Below are 26,624 nucleotides of genomic sequence, written 5' to 3' on the forward strand. Positions count from 1 at the left end.
CTGGCTTCTGGCAATGTTTCTCCCTCTTTTTTGTTGACATCCACTTTTACTTTTTAGAAAGTAATTTTTGGATAATATCCTACAACTGCTATATAATTTAGGCTTCCTAAAATTTTAAAGGAAAGATGTAAACAGTAATTTTTAAATGAATTTGTTTCAATCTATATGCATCAACAGTATGTGATTCAGTGAATCTGTTATTTTACAGAAAGTGGGCACACAAATAGAAAAAAAAATATTTCATTCATATTAACCTCACTTGGTAAAACAGCTTACAACGAATGCCAGTTATAAGCTCTGGTAGCAAATCAAGAATAACATTAGTATCAAAAGCAGGAAAAACACGTTGCCAATTTTTAAGGCTTTATGCATGCTTTTTTCTCTTAATTAAAAAAAATTAGATCTAGTTACAACAGAAAAAGGCACACAAACATAGAACAACTGCATGATAAAAACTAAACCCTGTCAAGAAAGTCCTAAGAGATGAAATAAAACACACTAACAGTTTTGGTCTGCATCCTGAAAGGACCTACTTTATCTACATTGTAAAGTTCTTCCCCTCCTGCCCTTTGGCACCCTGCTATATTAAACCCATTGTAAAACCCAGCACAATAAAGCACTCTCAGGGCTGAGCTTCTGAGGACCAAATGTTAAAAATCCATTTTCTTGGGAGGGGGCTGTACCAATCATTTCTTTGAAAGGCCAGCGGAGTGAGTACAGAATCTGAGATTTCCTCTCTGATTTCAAGAGCTGGCATGGCATCTTTGCTGTTTAAAGCAAAGGTGCATTAATTAATGACTAGCATTGCTTCCCTTCTTTGGAAGCTCTGTAGTTTAGCTCAACAATAATTTTAGTACAATTAAATTTACATACTGACCACAGATGCTTCCCATAGTTTGATAAAAGTTCTAATTGGTTTCTGATGCTATTAAATAAGACACCTGCTGCCTTGAGAAAGACCTCAGGTTGCTGGGCCCAATCTGAAAGTTTCCGTGGTTAAAATGACCTTCTTTTTCCCAATAATCCTGCTTTTTTTTTCCCCCAAAAAAACATCGCTGGGGCTGAGCCAGCATACCTGACTTCCTGTTGCTCTCTGTGTTCCCTGACATGTGGAGGAGGAGCAGAGTGAAATGATACAGTGCATGGAAGAACTCAGAATAAAGCAGAGTGAATGAAACAATATCGCTCATCTTCAGGAATATTTTGAGAAACTTGCGACAGTCTGAAGATCATGATTAAAATCCTGCATTTTAAAAAAGGAAGCACCTTTTGTGATCTCTTTCCCCTGTGTGAAAGGCCAAGATTGTGATTGGCTGTTTTTCCTTCCTGATTTTTTTTTTTTTTTTTAAGTGTGTCAGGCAATTAGCTGGGTGGGGCTCTGTAGAGCACACAAGTGCCGCTGAACAATATTAGCTACTGTGCTTCTGGCACCTCTTTTCTCCTGTCTGAGCAGCCTGATACAGCTACTGCAAATTTTATTTTAAAAAAATTATATAGCAGAGGCAGAAGAAGAAAATCGAAAATAGGCTCTAGCAGGATGCTTACCTCTTACAAAAATCAAAACTGCTTTGGCATTTTAGGGGCCTAAAATCCAAATAAGTAGATTGCCTCTTTCATAATGTAAATGGAAGGCACACCAAAAAATCCAAAGCAAATATATCCTCCACTTTTCCTCTCAATTTCTAACGGCTGTTAACTGCTCCTGAACAAATCAGCTCGATTGCTAAAGTAGCCACAAATTATGCTTGCTTTCTTAAAGTACAGTTCAATTTTCATGAACTCTGTGTACATATTAGTAAAGCATAATCTAATATAATGGGGTTTGAACTGTAATAGCATAGCAGAACAAAAGAGATAGCATTTATAATCCTAAATAAAAGGAAATAATGAAAAACTGATAGCCGTTTCCAGTGAGGAGATATAGGGAACTCCTCGGGAATTAGAGTAGGTATAATATTGCATGGTCTGCACATACAACATCAAATGGAAGAAAGGTAATAATGAACATGAAGCTGGAAGTTAATTTTTACAAGCAATATCCAATATAATAAATGTTAATTCATTTATTTTATCCCGGCAAATTTCAATGGAAATAAAAGGACAAGAGTGCTTGAAAATTATTATGAAACAAACGTCCTTATTGCTTTGAGTGGTCCACAAATCATAAGCTCCTTTAATGAGAAGTGACTATAAAAATCCATTGAAATTAAAAAAAAACAAACCACTTAGTCGTATCCAATGAATTCCATATATTTCTACTTTTTCTTAATTACTTATCATGTGTGTGTGGGGAACTCTCTTTTAATACCCCATGCTGTCTTTCTTTATATCAATTGTTACTCAGCCGGGAAAAAGGAATGAGCACAACAAACCCGTTTTCTATCTGAATAAGGATACTTCTGATGGCCTTTTCATTCCCATCAGTTAACAGAACTTCTTTGACATCTGCAGAAATAGCAACCTGAAAAAAGAAGGGAGCACAGCAAACAATGAGCAAATATGCTTGTCTGTGTGGAAGTGAAGACAGGAGTGACAAGCCTTCAGTATCATGCTTCCTCACCTATTTCTCTGTAACAATCTTCAATCTTTTTTCATTTTATGTCTGCATTATTTTAATCATTCAATCAAATCAGTCAATACTTTTATCATTCCATTTGCGGGAGCCTCTATCTTGCTATCATTCTGTTCGGTAATTGCATTGTGACAGCGGATGATGGTATTCTGAGAGGCTTTCATTTGTGGGCTTCTGTTTATCTAGTAGAGCCATCATACAAGGCTGTCACTCTGCCTTTCAGCTTGCTTCTGTCTGACTGCCTGATGCCCTTCATATAACTTTGCATTGCAGGCAGATGGCTTTGTGAGGGTAATTTTTTTGTGAGCTTTGACATGCTCGCACATTGGGCTGTAACCCTGACACATTGTGTAAGAGCGACAGGTTTGTCAAATGCCAATCAGTGTAACAATATGCTTTTATTTGTAGAGACATAAAAACTTGTCTAATGCACTGTGCTGCTACATAATATCTCCTGAATACATGACTCAGAACCCAGAGAATGGGGAACGACGTTCCTGAATGGCCAATCTAATTCAAAAGAATCTAATTACTGAGCGCTCTGGATCATGTTTGTTGGTGTAATAATGCAGGCAAAACATTAGCAGCTATATCATGGTGCTCCAACTGTGATTCGCCGGGCTATTCCTGTATCTTAGCAAATGGGACTATAATCTGAAAAAAAAAAAAAAATGCTTTCGCTATGGCGAAGAAACACTGTGCGAGGCCTGGAATGTCACAACAAGCAATATTGACTACACTGAGGTAAAATGTTTCTGCTCATCGAGGCAACCATAAAATCAATATGATCCGAAAGTAAGTCAATCTAGAAGGTCTCTCAAGACCCGGCAGCTTGACCGCAGCTGATGCTGTTGACGGTTCTCTGACCCAGCAGTTGGAGGCCCTGGAACATTTTTCCTTTTGTTCCTCCCTCTGAATGGGATTGGAATTGAGAAAAGACCTACCATGAGCCCAGCCAAGCATGTCATGCCACCCCCTAGCTCACACACAGCAAGGTCCCTGAAAGAGAGAAAAGAAATGGTAGAACCCACACAAATTAGATGAAAATGGTCAGAGAGATATATATGTTACAAGAAGGAATTGCCATCTGCAGTAAGAACGGCGCTACCGGGAAGCTGTGGAGACATGACGAGGCTCCCGCATGTCGTTTTGCGTTTTAAAAATAATTATGAAATAGAAAAGTCACAAAGCAGGCAAATCAGTGGGGGTTCCCTCATTAGTGTTCACTGCAACATTACCACCGCTGAGCTGAAAAATCGGAGAAGGTTCCCTTTTTTTCCCTTGTCAATGGCGCTGTCTTTTAGAACTAAACTAGCTAGAGTAGCGAAAGATAATTGTTAGGAAAGGATAACACTGTTAATCCACATTCATTCCTTCAAAAGCAGTTAGTTAGACAAGTAAATGAAGAATATATATGAGTGTGTATATACCTATATTATGGTCACATACACACAACACACACGCACACACACACAAATACATGCAATCTTGAATTTAAAAAAAAAATTCTAAAACAAACTGAAACATTTTGGAAAGCTGAACCGCCCCCATAAAGAACAATTACACAAAGAGCATTTAGCAATTAACACTTAAATCACAATTGACCCCAACACAACACAGTGAATAAACAATGCAGGGACATAATATGGTTAAGCCAGCAAACCCAGGCTCAAGTAGTGACTGGGCTCTGACTTCACCGCTCACAAGTAAAGCAGCTCAGAGTTAAAGCTGACAGTCTGGGGGTGGGGTGGGGTGGGGGTGCAGTCTGGCACTCTGCACTTACCTTCCTCTTTGTGCCTAAATATCAGCCCTCAATGTGTGACATTCTTGCCCTGGCCCAGTGCTCGCTGATTGGAGCTCCAGGCAAGCTTAAGCACAGCGAGATGAGCAGATGCCAGACTTCTAGGGCAGCTCTGCAGCCCAGTTCAATACTGCCCTGTTCTTACTTTATATGTTTAGACTCTTTAAGAGATCGTTTCTTCTTCCCAGTTTGGGAAGTTTATTTCCTCAACAGGATAAAAAAAAAAAGAGAGAGAGAGAAAGAGAGAGACAATCAAGGGAGGGAGAGGTGAAAAGAGAAGGAAGAGGAGGAAAAGAAGCCAAGCAAGGACATTCATATTCTGAAATACACAAAATGAGTATTTAGTTGTTCAAAGCAATTACAGACTGGTTGGTAAATATGGACCCATAGAGCTTCAAAAACTACATATTATTGACCCCATCTTGTAAATACATATTGTTAAAGCACACACCCAATCTTATAAGTATATATTGTTAAAATGATCACTAACGGCTTGTCTGGAATCATAATGGGCTATTCAGGAAGCATATACTGGATGACTTTTATAAAATGAGAATAAAATGAAAAAACCCATATTTTCTGGGTCTACCAAACATCTTCAGCATTTTTTTAAAAAAGGAGTTTTTTCTTTTTCCTGAATCTCATCCATGGGTTTAATCTATAATGCACATTGACAGTTGAAAACATTCATTTCCATAGCATGAATCTGTAATGGTAATTTATATTTTACAAATACATATTGTCTTGGGTATATAAAATACCTTTAAAATCAAGGGTGGGATGGCATCTTTAAATCATAGCTGTGGGGTATTTATTTATCAAAAGTTCTGTAGTGATTTCCCTAGCAGAAGTTTAAAGAATGTCTTTATGGTTTTTTTTGACCATCACAATTGGTAAGGATTGATTGAAGCTTCACTTTTGTTTCCCCAAAATCTAAGTGAAATAAAATGCCTTGAGTGGAAATCAAAAGCCTTTGACATATAGCAAAAAGCTTGCTGTGCAATATTAGTACCCAAAGGCAATTCAGATTTCTTTTTCAGAAGCAACATGTTTTCACCATGACCTTTTTCCCCCTTTCCTTCCTTTCTTTCTTTCTTCCTTTCTTATATATATATTTTTAACAGTTTACTTTGAAGAATGTAATCATGGAGATCTTTAAAATGCAGACACAGTACCCATAGTGCGCTAAACAAATTTTTAGGTGCAGCTTTGTACCTGAATACATCACTGTGCTTGAGGCAGTAGTAAGCCAAAACCTCTTCAGCCGGCCAGATGCCTGGAAAACACAAGAGGATATAGGCTTTTTGATTACAGAAGTTTCTTCTACAAACACTCCTTACAGTCATTCTCTTAAGAAATGGCTTTTTGAAAATAATGTTCAGTACAAGCTATTTCAACTTGACTCAAACTTACCATAATTATTACTAGTAACGTCATATCACATGCATTTCTTTTGTTGTTGATTATAACTCTTTTCCCAGGAAAATAGGATAATATGCTAAATCATTTTTACTAGATTTCAGTCACAACGAAACAGTAAAACAATAACAACCAATATTACAAATATCCAAAATTAAATTTTAAACGGTATTTCAGGTAGATCTCACTCTCGTACACATGAATCTTCTTTTTGGTCAATTCATAAGTATCAGCTGAAGACAAACTGTATATGCAGCTCATATTCAGCAAAAATAAATGGAAAAATCATTTGCAGGAGCAAATAAAACCACTGAGGTCATTATATCTTTTTGTTTGATTCCATACTAATGTTTTTCAATATGCATAATTATTTCATTTCTTCAATAAAAAAATCAAACTGGAGTATAAAATTGAGAAATTTAAATTTCACCAACTTTAGTACATCTTTCAATTTAACAATAATCCTACCCACTAAATTCCATGGAGGGGCATTTTCTAAAATTATCATCTGTAAATCATTTATTTAGAAGACATACAGTTTTCATGAATGAATATAAATTGTTTTAAGAGAAGACAGACATGCTTGGAAATTATAGTTTCTAGTGGTTATCCCAGGATTACAAGTGCTTATAATTTTTTTCTTTATACTTTTGGTATTTTCCAAAAATTTTTACAATGAATATATATTGCTCTTATAATCTGAATAAACTATACCCTTATAAAAATTATGTTTTCCCCACGTGGTCAGACTTAAAGTTCAGGCAGGGTACCAGGCATCCTGCACCGCCTGGGGCTGAGAATGCCATGTGGTCTTGGGAAAGAGCAGGGAATGTTCCTTGCCTTAGTACTAAGCACTCTTCTAATGGGTCCTGATGCAAAGTTGAAACACCTAACGTGACTTAATTTTCCCAGATGAATCTCCAGCTTCAAGGAGTAAGAAATGCAAATATTTCAGAGAAGATGATGTCAAAGAAATGGTAAATAAAATCCTAAGAGAATCAATGGATAGACATACAAACAGCAAAGAAATGACTCTATAGAGCATCTGTTGCAGGAAAGTCCAGTCAGGTGTACTCACTAGCTCAGTCTTCCTGGCATTTCTGGTAGAAATGACAGTTGAGGGGAGAAACAAATTAAACCAGCAAGAAGTGTCTGTAGTCATATTTAGAAGGAAAGTCAGGGAAGCAGTGGAGTGTAGCAGTTAAGATCACAGGTACTTAGGAACCAGACTCAGTTGGGCTCCAGCCCCAGCTCTGCATTCCCTAGCTGAGTGACCTTGGCTAGATTACTGAACCTCTCTATTCCTCAGTTTCCTCATCTGTAAAATAACATTATTGTAATATCAACCTTACAGGATTGCTGTGAGGATTAAATGAGTAAAGTATACGAAATGTATTTAGAACAGCTTCTAACTCATAACAATCTCAAAGAAAATGAAAGTTGTTGTTAATGTTTTTCTCCTGCAAAGGAGGATAAAAGAGTGGAAGAGATAATATGTGAACCCCAAACAATTATCCTAATAACCAGAACACATGGAGAACCTTTTTAGCCTGATCCTAATGATTAGCTTTGGCACGACCCCAGAGTCCTAATACCTGGCCTACCTCCACACAGAAAGAACTCCAGAAAGACTAAAACACATAAAAAAATTCTCTGAAGGAAGAGCCCAAGACAGTGTTCCACACCAAGTGAATATAATCACCACAATAATGAATTTCTTTATGCCTTTAGTAGATGGTTTTGAGGTTTTAAAAAATAGTGATAGGGGAAGGGTATTTAACTAAAATCAAGCCTTGATTGAGTACAAAAATTTGACTTCTAAAAGGCATAGTCTTTTACAATAGTTTTATAATTTTCTCCCCAAAATTACAGAGGTTGATTTTTAACTAAATTAAATACAAAAGGTTCAAAGAATAAAGTTTAAAAATCACCTAAAATTCCACCACTAGTATATAATCACTGTTAACATTTTGGACATCATTCCGAAAGATCTCTCTAGGCATAAAGATATTTTACACAAGTGGAATCTTCTCATGGATGTATTCAATAATCTCATTTTGCCCTACTCAGTATGATGGATAGATTCCCATGGAAAAAAAATACTATACCTGCATCATTTTTAATGACTACCTAAATATTTTACGTTTGCATCATAATTTATTTAACCAGTTTCCTTTTGAAAGACATTTAAGTTAATTTCTAAGTTTTTGATATTATGAGATTATAAAGTGGTAAAATAAAGACACGTTTTTTTCCCCAACATATAATTTTTCTCCTTAGGTCAAATACCCAGAAATGGGAAATGTGGTCAAAAGTCAAGTACACTTCACATTCTGATATATCAAACTGCACTCCCGCAAAGCTGTACCAAACTACACCCCTAATAAAGGTGTTTATTTCCAGGGGACTTCCCTGGTGGTCCAGTGGTTAAATGTCCATCAACTAAGGAATGGCTAAATAAAATGTGGTATGCCCATGCAACAGACTATTATTTGGCAATAAAAAGAAATAAAGTACAGATTCATGTTACAACATGGATAGAACATGAAAATATTATGCTAAGTGAAAGAAGCCAGACACAAAGGACCAGATGTTTATGTCTTATTTTTCCATTTATGTGAAATGTCCAGAATAAATGAGGGGTGATTGCTACTGAGTACAAGGTTTCTTTTAGATGTGATGAAATATTCTAAAACTGATTGTGATGATGGTTCCACTACTCTGTGAATATACTAAAAAAACAGTGGGTGAATTGTATGGTATGTGAATTATATCTCAAAGCTGTTATCTTAAAAAGTTTTCTCATTCCATTCCATGAGAATGTAATGGTCTTTTAAAACAGATTTTATTTTTAAAGAAATTATACACATACATAGTTTAAAGAGCCACTGAGTTTTATGAGAATGATTAAGACAAAACAGTAGTACCCAGCCCGCCTGCCCAATCTTTCTCCTTCCTCAGGAATTACTGCTTTCAATTCTTTTAGCTGATTCTTCTGGTAATTACATTTTTCTACATACATGTTTATAATGTTACTTCTTGATTTTTCAGGTTTAGGCAAAATCTAATGACCCCCATTATGGAAGGTAAGCATTTTTTGCCTTTATCTCTACTCCTCTCCCCACACCACACATACCATACTCCTCAACCATCCACCATCACCATCTTTCTAATACAGCTATATTATAATTTGGTAAGGTCACTACTCATTGTCAATTTTATTATAACCATGAAAAAAAAGAACAACCGAGCTATGTTGTAAACTAGGATTGGTTTTTCTCTCATGCATAATGTTTCCCCCATCTGGAGTTTATAATTGTCATTTTTTTCCTCTCATTTGCTAAGATTTTTTATTCAATCTCAAAATCCAGTTGTTGATTTCCCCATTCAATACAGTCACTCACATGAGGTATTCTATCAATTTCATTAGGAAATATCTCCTGTGTTTCCTGACCTGCCTAGGTCTGGACTGGACGCCTAATATACTTAGTGCACCAGTGTAGCTCTGATCTCCTGAAATCCATCTTCCCTATCATTCTAGGCTTCCTTTTGTCCTTCTGCTGTGTTCCATTTCTCATGTCCTCTATGCTTTGTCTTCCTTTCTTGATTTACTTCCTCATTTTAGTGTAACACAGGCTCCGGCAGCTTCTTGAGAAAAAGTGTGTGGAAGGTAAATGTTAGAGAGCTTAGATGATTCAATGGTGATTTCAATTTGGAAACTCCATGTTTTTCAATTCCTGAAAAAAGGTTCTTGGGAAGTTCCATTGACTATTTCCTTACCTCCATTTTTATGTCTTCTTTCTCTGAAACTTATGATTTGGATGTTGAATCACCTGAACTCATCCTCTAACTTTTTTATCTTTTCTCTCCTGCTTTCCATCTCTTATTGTTTTCTACTTTCTTGGAAGTTTTTTCAACTTGATCTTCCAGCTCTTTTATGTTCTTTTCATTTATGCTATCATTGGTGGTAGTTCTCTGAATATTTCTTTTTCAGAGCATCTTACTCCTGTTTCATGAATGCAATACTTTTTAAAAATTACTTGAAAATATTAATTATAGTTTAAGCTTTCTTATCTTTACATAGTTTGTCTTCCTCATGTTGCTTTTTTCTGTTTATTGGTTTTGGTACCTGTCACATTAAAAGCTTTCCTCAGATACGTCTGGTAGTTCTTTATTGTTTACATAAATGTGATTGTAGAAAGATAAAAAGCTGATTGGAGGTGAAGAGGGCTGAGGAGTGTGGGTGGGGTGTGAGTGGAGAGGCTCAGCAATCAGTCAGCTTACATTAACCTAGTCCCTCCACTCTGCTTTTGGTGCACTCTCTGATTTCAACTGTGCCTATTGTCCTCCAACCCAAAAACCCTTGATTTAACCCTCTCCAGAGAATAAACCTCCTCTTCTGTTGGCAGTACAGAAGGGGAAGTTACCCAGTAGCCTGGAATGGGGAAATTACTGCTTCTTAACCCATTTTCAATCAATCCTCCTTATTTTAGCGCCCCCTCAACTCCTACTTTTAGAATTACCTGGTGACACCAATTCCTGAGCCTTTCAAAGTTTCAGGTATGAACTGGGATGGTTCTCAACTTTCCCAATTGCTGGCTTTCTAATATCTGCTAAGTCAATGACGTCTCATCCATGTGCTTCTTGGCTTCCAAAATTATGTTCTATGTTCTCTTATTTTGTCATCCTTGTGGGTTTATGTCTTAAAAACATCCCTTTAACAGTGGTTCTGCTTCATGTAACAGAGAGAAACTCATTGGAAAAGTGATGAGAATAATTTTTGGAAGGACATACAAGCCAAGGATGCTAATGGCGAGGGTTTTTTTTTTTTCTCAAGATTTTTATACTCCATTAATAATATTGTCGGGTTCTATCAATCAATTATAGGCACTTTTGCTATATTCTTGACATCATCTGATGAGGCAGAGCAGAATGATCATAGTGGCATTTACAGCAGCTAAAGTATTGATCCTCCCCAAAGCATTACAAAACATTTAAATTAATGGCTTATTCTAGATAACTTGTTTTCTAAAACACATGCCATGAATTAGGACACTTCCTTAAAAGTTATTCAGTCACGTGACTTCCTGTTCCTTAGTGCTTTCTGTATAAATTGAATTACTTTAACTCATAGGAGAAAAGACCTTTTTCATCCATTGGACCTCCATAAAAGCATTAGCTAAACAAGAGTTCTATTTGGAAGAAGAAGAATATTATTCTTAGATTTCCATGGTCGTTTGGTTTCATTCCTTTTTTTTTTTTTTTTTGAACAAAGGTTTTATTCCCTACAGATAGTTCTGTCAGAACTGGGCCTATTGAATCTGTTAGACTTCAGAAAACCCATAGTCAGCCAACACTAAAATATGAAAAAATTAGCTGTCTATGTAGAAATAATGAAGGGCAAAGTTGGTGATGTGATCTATTTCATGTATGTAACCACTTTTTTCTCATCTCTGAAGTAGCTTGTTTAGAATTACTTTAAATGCCAAGTTTTGTGGTTAATTTAGAAACAAACACATTCATCATTAACCCAAAGGCTGAACAAATCCTAAAATTAACTGTCTGTAGATATTGAGACATGAGTCTCTATCCAAGCATGGGTCTTTCTAGATCACTTCCATTTGAGAGCTTTTTGCTTCCCTGTAGTCCGTGCTGTCAGATGTAGACAGCATCCGACAGGCAGCACTGCTGACCCCCTCTTCTCACTCTAACGGCTTGTACTTGCCCCATGATGACAACACACCTAGCTCTTGCAGCAGAGACATGGCTTTTCTGTGCTCAGCTGATGTTTGGACAGCCAGCAGCAGCTTTCTTTACCCTCCTCCATCTAAATGATCATGTCTATCATGCAGGAGTCAGAAGTAAGCCTCTCTCAAACCTGAGACTTAAACGGAGAGCCCAGCACACCTTTAGCTAAGCCGTTGACTCTTCTGGAAGAAGAAATGCACCAGTGGATATTACTAAAACGGCTGGAATGGGTAGGTAAACGTCTTGGACTGTTTTCAGTGTTTATGCTCTGTCTCCTTCTCCTTAAACATTTCTGCTTTGTCACTGATGCTTCAACCCAGATTAGAAATCCATAAGAAGACTACAGAATGCTCTATAAATATTTATTGGGCATCTACTATGTTTCAGGCCCTGTAGATCAGCAGGGAATGATACAGCATGGTCACTGGAGATTCAGTCTTGTTAGGGAAGGAGACTATTAGACAGACAATTACACAAATAATGTCCCTAATTATAACTGTAATAAATGCTGTGTGGGAAAAATAGAGGGTGCTTCTGAGAACCAATCATAGGGGACTTAACCTGGTTGGAGGGGAGGTTGGGAGGAGTCCATCAGGGAACACTTCCCTGTAGAAATGGCATGTAGGCTGAGACCCAGAGGATGAACAGCCAGGTAGAGGAGGAAGAGGGGCACAGGGCTGGAGGGAATGGTCCACGGAAGGGGAGCACCATGAAATAAAGCTTTGAAAAGAAGAGCGTGATGTTCCTGGAATGGAAACAGGGTCAGTGGAGCTGTAGAATAAATGAGAAAGGAATAGGTAGGACAAGATGAGACTGGAGGGGTGTTTAGGGGCCAGACCCCACAGCCTCAAAGGCCATATTAAGAATTTTAAATTGGACCTTAAAATAAATGATATGTTTTAAGCAGCAGACTGGTATAATCAGATCCACATTTTAGAAGATCAGTCTGGCTACTCTAGAGAAAATAGAGTAAAAAGAGGAGGTGGGGGAAACTAGGCAGGAGACTACTACAATTACCTAGGTAGGTGCTGATGGTGGCTTGGGTGATGGTTAGTGGAGATGAAGAAAAGTGGAAAGATTTGGGCTATATTTAGAAGGTACACTGACAAGACTTATTAGTTAATTAGATGAAGGGGGTGGTAAGAGAGAGGGAAGTGTCAAGTGTGACTTAGGTTTATGGCATGAAGAAGTGGGTAGATGATGTACAGCACATACCTATAGGATTTTCCTTCAATTTTACACGACCTCCTCCTCAGGCTGAATTCATGGTACAAAAACACGGCAAGCAGTCTGGGGTCTGATTCTGGGTCTACCACTAACAGTCTGTGTGATAGTGGAAGTAATTTAGCCTCTCTGAGCATCAGTATCCTCATCCACGAAATACTAGGCTTGGGTAAGATTACGCTAGGGGGCTTTCAAGCTATAAAAAGCTACAATAAAGAACCACACCTCATGCTCTAGAGTTAGGTAGAGTTCAGCTTGAATACTGGCTCTTACTGGCTATGTGACCTTGGGCAAATACCTAAAATTTTAAGCCTCATTCATTCATTGAACAAATAATTATTGGCAGCCAGGTGGGTTCTAGGAGTTGGGGATACAGCAGTGATTAATAGGGGCAATAAACAAAGTAATTTTAGATAGTGATAAATATTGTGAAGAAAATAAAACGTTAATGAAATAGAGAATAACTACTGGGGTGGGGCTGTTGCTGGGTAACGCCTCTGTTTTCTCATTTAAGTACAAGCAATAATGTTACTGAGTCCAAGCTCGCTCTGCTCGCCACACGACAGGCCAAGAAATCAGAGACGAGGTGTCGAGGCAAGGAATACGACTTTATTCGGAACGCCGGCAGACCGGCAGACTCGTGTCTCAAAATAACCATCTTATCGGGGTTTGGATGCCAGTTTCTTTTATGGCACAGAGATGGGGGAGGAGATGAGCACGTAAAGTAAAAAGGCCAATGCCTCAGAGCAACTAAGCCCGTGCACCACAACTACCGAGCCTGTGCTCTAGAGCCTGCGAGCCACAACTACTGAGCCTGAGCGCCACGACTGCTGAAGCCTGCGTGCCTAGAGCCCGTGCTCCGCAACAAGAGAAGCCACCGCAATGAGAAGCCCCGCACCACAACGAAGACCCAACGCAGCCAAAAAATAAATAAGTAAATTAATTAATTAATTTTTTAAAATAAAAAAAAAATAAAGTAAAAAGGCCATAAGATTTGCAAATATCCCTTGGAATGTCCAGCCTCGGGGAGGGGATGTGTTTCTTCTTTCTTGCGGCAATCTCTGTGTGGACAGGGTCAGGATGTTTCCCTGAACAAAGGCACTTTGGTTTAACATTCAGGCAGAGGGGCAGGGTTCCCCGAGGCAGGCCGTTATGTATAGACAGTATCCTTTTAGTGAACAAAAGCAGTGGAAAGCAAAGGTTAAGGTAAAAGAAACAGGTCCAACATGTAGTCAGATTTGGCTCTCCCCTGTTGCAACAACAGTACCTATTCATACCATTGTTGTGAGGATTAAATGAGATAATGCATGTAAGACACTTAGTGCCTGGGAGATAGCAAATTTTTTTATAATGTTTGCTATTGCTGCTGCTGTTGCCTTTATTATTTTGACATGTTTCTATCCAGGGAATTTTATCAATCTTGATTATATTTTTATGACACCTTCAGGGAGATTATTATTTCTAATCGATAACCCACAAAATCAAACCAAAACTGAATGCTGGAAAAATCTGTCCTAACTATGGGAACTTAGAAAATCGATCCTAAGTAAGAATTCCATATATATGGACAATACTTGTTCTATATTTGTCCCTCTGCTCTGACCAATTAACAGACTTGCTCTGAACAGTAATTATTAAGCACGAGCCTCCGTGTTTGTGGAGAGAGATCATGGAGAACACGCGTACATCTGGGTGAGAGGGAACGTCCGTGTAGCTCAGTACAGTGAGAGGGTGGAAGCTTGCTCTGTGACATTCTAACGCTTGTTGAATGCTGACTGCTGCCCAGGCACGACAAGGTAGATGAGGAAATCAAGGCACTGAGAGGTTATGAAAACTTCCCCCAAATTAGACAGCTGTTTTGTCATAGAGTTGGAATTTGAATCCAGGTAATCTGACTCTAGAGCCATTATTCTTAACCTCTGTGCTATACTGCTGTCCACCAGATTGCAAAAACAAGGGTCCAAATGAATTGCTTTGCAATGTTATTTCTTCTGTTCCAGTGGAAGCCAACTGATATAGATAACGAGCATGTGGAAGTGAAGGGGCACAAAAAATTGCCCAGGTATTTCAATAATAAATTCTTCTAGGACTACAAGCTGGGTCGGCTTATGGGTGTGATTTGATTAGAAATGCATTAAATTTTAAAACTTAAATTTTAATTCAGATACCTATTAATTTGATGATTATGAGGTAAGGGAAAGCCGAAAGGAGTCCCGGCTCCAGTGTGAAGCAGAGGCAGGGATGGAGAGTCTTCAGAGAGTATCCCCCAGACCAGAGCCTTCAGTCTGATGGTCAGTTTTAGAGCAGATGCTGTGAAATCAACTAAGTGACATGAGAAATGTAGACAGGACGAGGAAGATGCTGAAGCACCACTGCGAAAAAGGAACACACTGCAGCCACAGCCACAGGTTCAGCGGCTCAGACAGTGAAGACGTGAACTTGGAAGACAGCTCTGAGGCTTATTAGCTTTGCGACCTTAGCAAGTCACTTAAGCTCTCCTTGCATCAACTCCTTATCTGGTAGTAATAATACTGTCTAAACTGTAAGTATAGATGGGAATGTAATAGGGAAGAACAAATCTGACTCCAAATTCGATCTGTTTCTTTTGCTTTAACCTTTGTATTCTATTGCTTTTGCTACAAGTTAAGAATGTTGCCTATAGCCTGAAATATACAGGATAACACATCCTCAGGCTCTGACCTTTAAGGTATAACATTTTCCATTCTTATAGAGATAAAAAGTTGCAGAACAGAATAACACTTGCTTGTTGGAGGTTTACAGAAACATGTGACCTGACTTAGTGGACAGCTGCAAGAACAAAGGATTGGGACACCAAGAAGTTTACAATAACCAACCACACCCCTTCCCCTTTTAGTATAAAAGAAGCCTGAATTCTAATTTGGGGAAGATGGTTCTTTGGGACACTAGTGCACCATCTTCTTTATCTGCTGCCTTTCCAGATAAAGTTGGAGATAAACTTTCCAGATAAAGTGCACCAACTCGTCTCCGGATTTATTGGTCTCTCGTGCAGCAAGCAGTATAAGCTTGGACTCGGTCACACGAGGATTGAATGAACTATATATAAGAGTACCAAGTAAGTGCAATTAGTGTTTGTTGTTGTTATTAGCATCACTTATTGAACACTTACTACCTGGCAAACACTGAGCTGTGTACTTTATATAGATTATCTCAGTTAATCCTTAAAACAACCCTATAAGGTATGTACTGTCGTTATGGCCAGCTAAGGGGCACAGCGAGGTACACCAAAGCACAGAAAGTTTAAATGGCATAGCCAGGGTTTGAGCCCACCTACTCACTCTCTAAATCTCCGTCTCTTAAGCACTACACTAATTGCCCCAACCCTGGTGTCTGGTTCTGGAATCAAAAGGGCTAGTTTCTAGTTCTCATGACTCATTCAACAACTAATTTTGGGACTTTGGACAAATCATATTTGGGCTCTAGTTTCAAGAATAAATTGGAAGGGTCAAATTGATTTCTGAGGACCCTTCCAGCTCTAAATTCAATGCCTATAGATCGTTATAATTGTGCATTTCCAAACTAAAGCTATAAAATCGTCAGTAGGCTTTAGCCCATGACATTTTAAAGAAATTAGGTTGGTTAAAATGTTTTATTCGTACTATAATTCAGGAAATATTTTAGAAAGGATTCAAAACCATCTTAGAGGTCAAGTCTTCATAACATGTCCACTTTTATTGAATTAGAACTGCCTTTGTAAATTAAATCTCACAGCTTCAGGAAAGAACCACCCTACATCTATATATTCTATTTGTGATGGCTTTTTAGTTACTTAATCCAGCATATTAATAACAGACAACTTCCTCAAGTCCAATTTTTCCTTTTCCAATACTGAGCACAGTTCTCAGATATATGCTGTATTTTTTCCTCAAACATATTACTTCCTCAGAGTAACAAACTACCTTTTGGGCAGAAGAAATTCTCCCAAGGTCTCAAAGCACAGGTAGAAGAATCCCCCAGTGTGAGCTCTCTGGGTGAGTAAATGTTCCATCTCCACTGGTCAGAGAGGATGTGAGAAAGTGAGAACAGTCATTTCTCCGAAAGGTAGACCCAGGAAATCAGACCAGAGGGCTCTGAGCAGCAGAGAAACATGGCCTGGGTTCCCCCAGGAACGCAGCACATCCTTCCCATAGGCCAAAAAAAAGGGAAGACTTTCATTGCCAGTTTTACTCCAAGTAACATCCTCCCCCAAGGCCCTCAGCGTAGGCTCACCCTTTTACAAACAGGACTGTCTTGTGTCTTGAAACATCATGTAAGAGCAGTAATGTGTCGAATGGAGTGGAACAAAGAGGAAAGTATTAGAAATAATTGTTAGTGTTCCTTATGTTAGGTATCTAATCACTTCACCCATGCAGACACACACTTGTTACATGGAACACCAAAGGAGAGTAAGGACAGTGTGGTCCTCCTCGAGTTACCTATGTTTCCTGAATTTGATTTCTACAGCAGCTTCCTGCCTTGGAGTCCAGTTTTATCTCACTTCCGGGTAAACACTGCTACTGAATTCCAAACAGATTGAAAACTTTGTGTTCCACGTGGAGGGCACGCTCTGTGCATTTATGAAAGCCCCCCCGGAGAGAAACTGGTATTTAGGAGGCACATGCTACAGATGCCAAAGCCACAACGTACATTTATTAAAACGGCCCTGGCCTCAGGCTAGTTAGGCAACAGAACTTGTTTATTTAGCAGTGTCATTTGGAAGACACCAGCATTTCAAAACTGCCTTCATTCCAAACTCCTCCACTTAGGAAGGAGGATGAGTAGGACCACCTCCCCTTTTTATAGCAGGAATTGCCTTTAGCACGTTCCAAAAGGTAAGACACCATTTAGCAAATTGACTTGGTAAATAAGGCAACGTCTTGCTGAGGTTCAGTCTAAACCCACTTTAAATAAACCCCTCGGGCTTCCCTGGTGGCGCAGTGGTTGAGAGTCCGCCTGCCGATGCAGGGGACACGGGTTCGTGCCCCGGTCCGGGAGGATCCCACATGCCGTGGAGCAGCTGGGCCCGTGAGCCATGGCTGCTGAGCCTGCGCATCCAGAGCCTGTACCCCACAACGGGAGAGGCCACAGCAGTGAGAGGCCCGCGTACCGCAAAAAAGAAAAATAAATTTTAAAAAAATTAAAAAAAAATAAACCCCTCTCTGCCATTCTATCTGAAAGTAAATGTATAATATTCAGGTAGCTAAAAAAACAAAACCAAAGGAAACACTATGAGAGGTGGCTGGGAATCTCAGCTGTGCAAAACGGCCAAGGCCCTGTCCTTGTTGTCTCCCTGCTCATTATTATTCATTGATATGAGGGAAACATGATGGTCCCCTCTCCAGAAATTTCTGCTGGTACACGAGCTTGGGTGGCTTACTGCAACTAATGTGGAAATGGAGTGCGAGGCACGTCCTGGCTGTCAACACAGGGGTCTTGCTCTGTCGGGGCCATCTACAAATGGCTCCAACCAACTTGTATGATTGTCTTTAACACCTTTTTGTATTTTTTAAAGAAATGAATTTGATTTCATTTTCCTTCCCCAGTTTTCAAATAGTCATTAAAAATTAAACAACACTGGGAAAAGCCTTTTGTGATTATAGCCTTCATTCTCCTGCAACAAACTGGATCTATAAATTTACGTACCATTGTAGATGTAAATTACAAAATTTATATTCAACCATATTAAAACATCTATTCCAAAAATGATTACCAGTTGTGAAAAGCAGACAGGCTTATCACTTGCTGTCAGTGGTTCATGTCTAGTTAAGCAATAATGTGCTAAAACTGCTCTTTTGTTTTGTGTAAGAATTTTGGCAATAGAAGAAATGAACACTGGGTTAATAAAAACTCAGGCTGCTTTTTGCTTTGATGGAGGAAGCAGCTGCCTGTTTTCATTTGCTGCAGAGCAGCAAAACCCATCAATATAATAAGCAGCTTAGATGCATCCATCCACAGCATCTGTAAGGATATAGGGCTATTCGCTCAAAACCAATCCCTGGTTTAATTTTAACAAAGATGTGTCTGACATATTTGAAAAGGCATTCTAATAGGTTTGGAAACATGAACAATTTCTCTTTCTTTTAAATGCTTTTTATGGATTCGAAAGGGTAGTATACATAGCTGAATGATAGCAATGATAAAAACCAGTCCAAACTGTGAGGCCATCCTAAAACAAGGGCAGTGAAGACAGTAAATCAAGAGGCAGTTATTTGGTTCCCTTCAAAGTGGAAGTAGCTCATTTAAATGTGATTTTATTCAATTATTCATTCAAACAAATATTTACTGAATCCTTACTATATACTGAATTGGGCTAGACACTGAGGCCACATTTCCTACTCTCAACGAGTTCACTCTTCAGGGGAAAAGACGGACACAAAAATATAAGTAAAACAATGCAGTAATCACAGGGACTCACATATGCATTTTTCTATTACCTTATTCTTTTTCAAAAATCCAAATGGGCCTAGAACATGGTAGAAACTAACATAAAAATTAAAAATCACATACCGTCTCCTCAATTATATAGTTACTTTGTTAGACATACTTAAAAAAAAAGACCATCTGATAAAAAAAATCAAATTATGTTTAAACACATGTCAAACTGTTTACTAGTATAGCTAAGAATTATCACACTTTGGAGAGAAAGTTTTAGGATTTCAAGTTTTGTTTGGACAGCCTCTAATTTTACAATAACCATTAGACACTTTCACATGATCATGAAGACACCACATGGCAAGCCTAAGAGAAAACACAAACTTGAAAGCAACTTACAATGTGATACAGTATGCTTTGGCTAGTAAACATGCAGAGAGATTATTCTGTTTTATTTTATTTTACTGCTGGGTAGAATTCCAAAAAGTCAGATAATTCTAAATCCTCCTCTTTTTCTGATTCAATATCAGATAAGTGAGCATCTCAGCATGATCAACCAGGGACCTGTCTGATGGTAGACATGAATGTAGGGTTAGCCATCAGCTTCTCAGGATATCAAAATTAAATGAGCACTCATTTGTAGAATCATTGAGAAAATGCTCCCGTAAATGTAGAGCTAGGGGCTTTCTTATTGACATGCTCACTGTAAAACACACATACCTGGGTTTTAAAAATAAACTTTTTATTTTGGAATAAGTCTAGATTTACAGAAAAGGAAAAAGTTGCAAAGATAGTATAGAGAGTTGCTGGCTACCCTCCACCCAGATTCTCTCATTGTCACATCTTACATTTGTCAAAACTAAGAAACTGACATTGGTACATTAATATTAATTAAATTCATGGGTTTGTTTTTAATGGAATGGTGACTATTCAAGATGAGAGTTGATGAAGTATCTGTCAGAAAGTCACAAATGAAACCAAAAGGACAATACTGGCATCTTTCCTCCCTTAATTCTCTTTCTTCTTAAGTTACTCTAAAGAAATTCATATCAGCCTTAAGAGCTAAAATAAGACATAAAATGCATGTACCTCAGGGTTTAAAATAAAATCTGACTCCATCAAGAGACCTGTATAGTCAAGTGAAGCCTTGGTTCCCCATTCTATTGTTGAATGGGCAGAATATTATTTTCTAGGTCATTATTCACATAGACATTCTGATTGCCCATATTCAATTAATACTTTCATATCACAGTGTGATATGGACCTTACAACCAATCTGTGGCAGCATGAGTTAAGAACCACAAAGAAGTCAGAGGTCATTATTTTTCACCCATTCAGAGTGTTTATAAAGCACTCACTGTACACCCTCTCCCTTCTGTGCCTGGTTTCTCCCCTCCTCTGCTCTGCTGCTTAATGGCTGTGCACAATGCTTCCAGAATCCTGATAAGCATCGTGGGTTATGTACTGGTTAATAGTGGTCTCTTCAACAGCAAGTTGGAAAGACACCTTTGGAGAGATTCTTTTTAGTTATTACAATTGGTAGCTGCCATGGACTGAATCGTGTTCACCCCAGATTCATATGTTGAAACCCTAACCTGCAGTGTGACTGTATTTGGAGGTAGAGCCCATAAGGAGGTAATTACAAGGTGCTAAGGGTGGGTCCCTGATATGATAGGATTAGCACTCTTAGAAGAAGAGACTCCAAAGAGCATTCCTCCCCACACTGTGCTTGCACAAAGATGAAGTCATGTGAGCACATGGCAAAATGGTGGCCACCTACAAGCCACAAAGAGAAACCCCAACAGAAACTATGTTGTCTTGGACTGCCAGCCTACAGCACTGTGAGAAGCCATCCAGTCTTTGGCATTTTGTCTCAGCAGCGCAAGCTGACTACAACAGTGGTCAACCCTTGGGGCCTGATGTTTGGGCGAATACTGCCTCTCAAGCCCCAAAACATTCTAAGCTGAAGGAACTCCCTCCCTAAAATGTAGACTGGACCCAGAGAGCAGACAGACCACAGCCGTGGCCCCAGTGGAGCCCCTTACTTTGTCCATTACTTTCTTCCTTCCCTTCCCTTCAGTTTCTCTTTTATCCCTTTCATCTTATCTCCTCCTCTTTAATTTTCACTGCAGTTTTCGCCCCCCTTTTCCATTTAAAAGAATTCATAATAGAAAAGCAAACATTAATCATACTCTGATAAAGAAATTTTGCTGATACTACCTTCAAGATTTCATAAAAAATACTTTGATTTTTTTTTTATGTTGTCTTTTTTTTTTTTTTTTTTTGCGGTACGCGGGCCTCTCACTGCTGTGGCCTCTTCCGTTGCTGGGCACAGGCTCTGGACGCGCAGACTCAGCGGCCACGGCTCACGGGCCCAGCCGCTCCGCGGCATGTGGGATCCTCCCGGACCGGGGCAGAAACCCGTGTCCCCTGCATCGGCAGGCGGACTCTCAACCACTGCGCTACCAGGGAAGCCCTTTATGTTGTTTTTGAACAGGACAGGGAGCTCATTGCTTCTCTTACTTCTCTGTGGCATGTTTACATGATGTATGTGAAGGCATGCTGGATTCATGCAGAACGGTAGCAAAACATTCTAAACCTGGAACTCACAACAATGAAAAATGAATCCTTCTTCTTTTACAAGATCTACTTGCTGAGCTTCATATGATGTATCTACTTAGAACCTGATTCTACCTGGTAGTGCAATCACAGGTCAGTTCTAGTGTGGATAAGTTTCTAACTGGGCTCAATCCACTTTCACTGGCTTTCTTATCTACATCCACAAACCTGCAGAGCTGGCAGGACAATTATCACCAGAAGACAGGATAGATGCTCTGGGGAGTAAGGCTGTCCTGGGCCTGAAAGGTGCATGTTTACAAGTTTCCAGGCCAGCAACAAAGAATCCACATTCAATAGGCCATCTTTCTCTATATCAACCCTTTTGCCTCATTCAGCAGAGCACATGTCATGGGTGCTCATATCTGGGACTTATCTGTGGATATCTACAAACATGCAGGTCTCTAATCAGAGCAGCCTGGAATGAGTCCCAGAATGGGCCCTTTAAGTGACTTGAGATACAGAAAATGATTCTCTCTGTTGCTCTTTTTTTTTTTTTTTGGCCCCTTCTCTTTGCTACGATAAAATTTGTAACCTTAATCCATATAGCAAAGTGTTTTCTCTGAGAATCACAACTCCTTGAGAAGGGCCTTCAAAATACACTATTTAAACTGAACTATTGCTCTGGACTTGACACCACGGTTATCTTTCTGTTGAGAAAAATACAGAAATTCTAGAGCTGTTATATTGTTACTGGCCCTTTCACACCAGGACACATGAGTGTTCTTAAGTTGAGATCAAAGTGCACGGGCTGAGTTGTTGAGAGTGGAGAAGTCATCATGGTCTCTACGGACTCATGCTGGACTTCTCAGGACAGAAAACAGATTCCCTTCTCTCTCCAGCAGCAAACAGTTCACGTTACTGTGAACTCCATCATTCCTCTTCCTTGGCCCCAGCCTCAACAAATGACTGAAAAACATGGCTTCAAACCCAGTGTGTTGTATTTAGCCTGGAATATCTTTTTCATCGGTTTATGTTGCCCAATAGCACTAAAGAGATTTTGGCTGAGCAAACACTATAGTAAAAGGCGAAATTCATACCATAATTGACACGAAAAACAATAACCTTATGGAAGAAGATGAAATAGTGTTTACATATGATGAGAATAACTACTTCCTACTTTTCATGGGCGCTTTAGTGAAATCTCAATTTATGAAGTAAGGCCTAAAGAACTAAGGGGCTTGCTTAGCTAGTCAGTGGCTGAGCTTGGGTTAGGACCGCAATGCCCTAATACCTCACCTTGCTTCTCTTTTCAGAGTAAGAGACTTGAACAACAGTGTAGGAAAGACATCATGATTTGAATTTGCATCTTGTGGAAAGAATTTTACCTTCCAGGTGGAAATCAGTGCTTGAAGAAATGAATCATACACATTCCAATTTCAACGTATTCACAGGCTCTTAGCAATTAAATTTAAGTCCTTTTGGTTTCTATTTCTCGATAAACAGTTTTATGGAAACACTCACTGTCTCCAAACCATGGCTGGTGGAAGAGGCTCTAGACACATACAGCTGTAGCTCATCTAATATCAGAACCTCTGAATTGAGACCAGGAAGCAACGTACAATATTTGGAAATAGTGACCCCTTTCCCCATAATTACAATGATTATGTGCCTTGCTTTATAAAATTGAGCTTCTGTTTGTTTTCAGGAAATTTATCATCTGCTTGGTCACTATTCTTACTTATTCAAATACTTACATGTAATGTGTCTTGCAATTAAGAGTTCATAGCAGGGCTTCCCTGGTTGCGCAGTGGTTAAGAATCTGCCTGCCAATGCAGGGGACACGGGTCTGAGCCCTGGTCCGGGAAGATCCCACATGCCGCGGAGCAACTAAGCCCGTGTGCCACAACTACTGAGCCTGCGCTCTAGAGCTCACGTGCCACAACTACCGAGGCCTGTGCGCCTAGAGCCCGTGCTCTGCGACAACAGAAGCCACCGCAATGAGAAGCCCGCACACCGCAACGAAGAGTAGCCCCCACTCGCCTCAACTAGAGAAAGCCCGTGCACAGCAGCAGAGACCCATCGCAGCCAAAAAAAAAAAAAAGAGTTCAAAGCAGATTCCAACAATTCTTTCGATTACCAGCATTCCAATCATAATAAAAGAGTCATTTTATTTTATTTTGTTGTGTCTGGGGAGGGGAAATCATGAAATATATACAATTTCCACACACAACACGGCATGGAGAAATGTAATTTTCTGTGTATTCTCTACTAAGAATATTTTCAACGTTTCTGGATTGTCTCTGCACTCAGGAATGGGATTGAAATCTCCAGCTTGGTATTTATCTGAGGCTGTGATAGCTCAGTCATCGGCCGCCAAATGCCAAGATAGGGGGAATCTCATCATCCAGAGACCAGCTGCATGATGGGCATTTAATAGATATATCAAACCTTAGGATATATGCTAAGCTGAAGAGATGATTGGTTGGTTGATACACTGATTGATTAGCATAGGGAGAATGGGTTTCTTCTTGACAACCTAAGATTATGCTTCAGCTAAGCTCAAATTGCTTACACCTCTTCTATTGGGTTTAAAATTACAGTCCTGTCATCTAAAATCTCTCTTCAATGAAATTTTTACCATATATAAAAATTAAAGGGAAAAAGAAAGTAGGAGCACTGGATAAGAGTAAATGGAATAGATACATTTCATGCTACTGTTGTTGATTCCACTAGGAAAAGTTGATATGTAAATCCCCTTGAAAAATGTTACACACATTTCATACATGATTACTGAATATTACACAATAACTCAGGGGGAAAAGTTCAGTATGCTAAAGTCAGTGAATACTATATTTTCAAATATACAAAAGTCAGATTTCCTCTATAGAAATCTGAGAATTTAGTAAAACCCTCTATTAATCAGGTTTACCTTCTGGAGCACAGAGATGCCATCCTTGGACTTTTAATATTTTAACTGCTGGCATGCCTTTCAGGGGGCAGGGGGAGAAAGGGCAGATTTACGTAGACTGCGGATTAGCTTTGTTTTCGAAGCAGCTTAACACAAGTAGCAACTTCTTTAATTAGCACTAATGATCTTAAAGATAGTCACATGGACATCTTGAAATATTTGAATATTGCTCCTGTTTCCCACGCATGTGGAATCAGGTATGCTTTAAAGTGAAACAAAATTAGATGAATGAAGGATACACAGCCATTCTATCAAACTCTAAACTGACATTTAAGTGGTATCGAAAAAAAAGCATCGAGACTGCACAAAAGGCCCACATTTAGAGCTCTACAAACGTCTGATACTCTTAGTTAACGATAAATTCATTAAACATAAGCTTGTTTTATGATGTCCTGTTTAAAGATTCACTCTCATTGTACTCTGAATTATTAGAGACTGGCTAAAGAAAGGGCCTTGCTCTCTCTCCTTCCTCCCCATCCCCTCCCCCTCCAAAAAAAAAAAAAAGGCTGGTAAGCTTTAATTCAGCACTTTGAAGAACACCCCCTCCTCTCCCTGAGCAAATAAGGATTTGGTTGCCGAATCACACTGGATAAGTGGTTCATTGAGAATGTTAAAATCTGCATTAATAAATAGGACTGGCCTTCTCGGATTTTCCCCCTTCCTATCAGCTATGAGCGGTAGGGGATCAGCTGCGACTAAAATCCCCAGCTGAACAACCCACATACAACTCAGTGAGCAGACTTAAAACAAGGCCATTTATTGGTGACTGTTATGCAAACAAAGCGTCCAAGTCTTAGAAACAGATGTCAACTGAAGCATATGCTTACTGTAAACTGGAATTTGATTCTCTTTATAAAAACAGACATAAATGGGCCTTCAGAAAGTAGGCTGCCTCTTGTCACCATTGCCTAACTTGATTCAGCCTCAGGCTTTCACAGAGATGAATAGACTGATACGTGAGGGCAAAAGAATAAAACTTAGAAAAAATTAAATTGGAATAAATGATAACATGTTGGAGCAGTTCCCAGAAGCAATTTTACAGATTTTTCTCTAAAAACACAAGACAGGAAGTTAAAAGCTTAGTGCAGGTCACCCATGGCATGTCGAGTTATCATTTCCTACCACTTAGGGTGGAAAAGAAACTGCACATTCAGGTGGCAAGTTTAGTAGCGCATACTTTTTACCCTCCTCTCTCTTTTTCTCTCCCTTACCTCTTCTCACATCTTGATGTCTTTTAAATGTCACTTATTTTACATGAGGCAGTTGGTGGAGACATGAGTCAACAGCAATCAGAACCATTATCCCCTGCAGCGAGTCCTGGTCTTAATGCATTGTGACACCTTTGCTGGCCAGCCACCGATTTACCTTTCTGCTGCTTAGGGAATTAAGTGGCATCATGTGAAAATGGTTGTGATATGAACAGCATGGGCATAACTGGTATTAAATTTACCTCTCAGCCTAAGTGAATTTTCCTTACATGTGACTAATCAAAATGAAAGCTTGTGGACCCAGGCTGAGCTGGCCAGCACTTCCCCACCCCTGGGACCGAGGCTATTTTGTTTTATCTCTTTGTACAAGCTGGCAGAAGTTTAAAGTGAAGGGGATAATCCAGTGCTGGTGTCTTTATGAAATAACATCCTTACGTGAAGAGGCTTTTAACTGTCTGTCGCTGTCCTCTCAAAAAAAGAGTGTGACAATCTCATTTTGCTGAGCACCCTCCCATGAAAAGAGAAAATAATAGCCGTGGCCGCCGTGGCTAGTACTGACCTTACATGATCCATTATCCACTAAACACTTTAAAAGTCAGTTTTACATACACTGCAGGGGGAAATGAGGGAACTATCACAATCATTTTCACTTTAGTGAATTTGCCATCCATTTGAAGACAGTCACTTGATATCCCAACACATCCAGTCCGTCTCACAGTATAACACAAAAGAAAA

General features: G+C 39.2%; 1 protein-coding gene across 2 annotated transcripts in view; it reads right to left on the reverse strand.

Moving 5' to 3' along the window:
- Positions 1 to 26,624, reverse strand: part of CAMKMT (calmodulin-lysine N-methyltransferase) — a 397,264-nt gene that overhangs the window by 52,223 nt on the left and 318,417 nt on the right. For both annotated transcript variants that reach the window (XM_060026700.1, XM_060026701.1), the window contains exons 4-6: positions 5,589 to 5,649; positions 3,517 to 3,571; positions 2,398 to 2,461 (exon numbers count right to left, since the gene is read on the reverse strand). In XM_060026700.1, the coding sequence (XP_059882683.1) occupies positions 2,398 to 2,461; positions 3,517 to 3,571; positions 5,589 to 5,649 (180 nt within the window). The remainder of the gene's footprint in view (positions 1 to 2,397; positions 2,462 to 3,516; positions 3,572 to 5,588; positions 5,650 to 26,624) is intronic.

Source organism: Delphinus delphis, chromosome 12 (assembly GCF_949987515.2).
Source record: "Delphinus delphis chromosome 12, mDelDel1.2, whole genome shotgun sequence".
In the NCBI taxonomy this organism is placed as follows: Eukaryota; Metazoa; Chordata; class Mammalia; order Artiodactyla; family Delphinidae; genus Delphinus; species Delphinus delphis.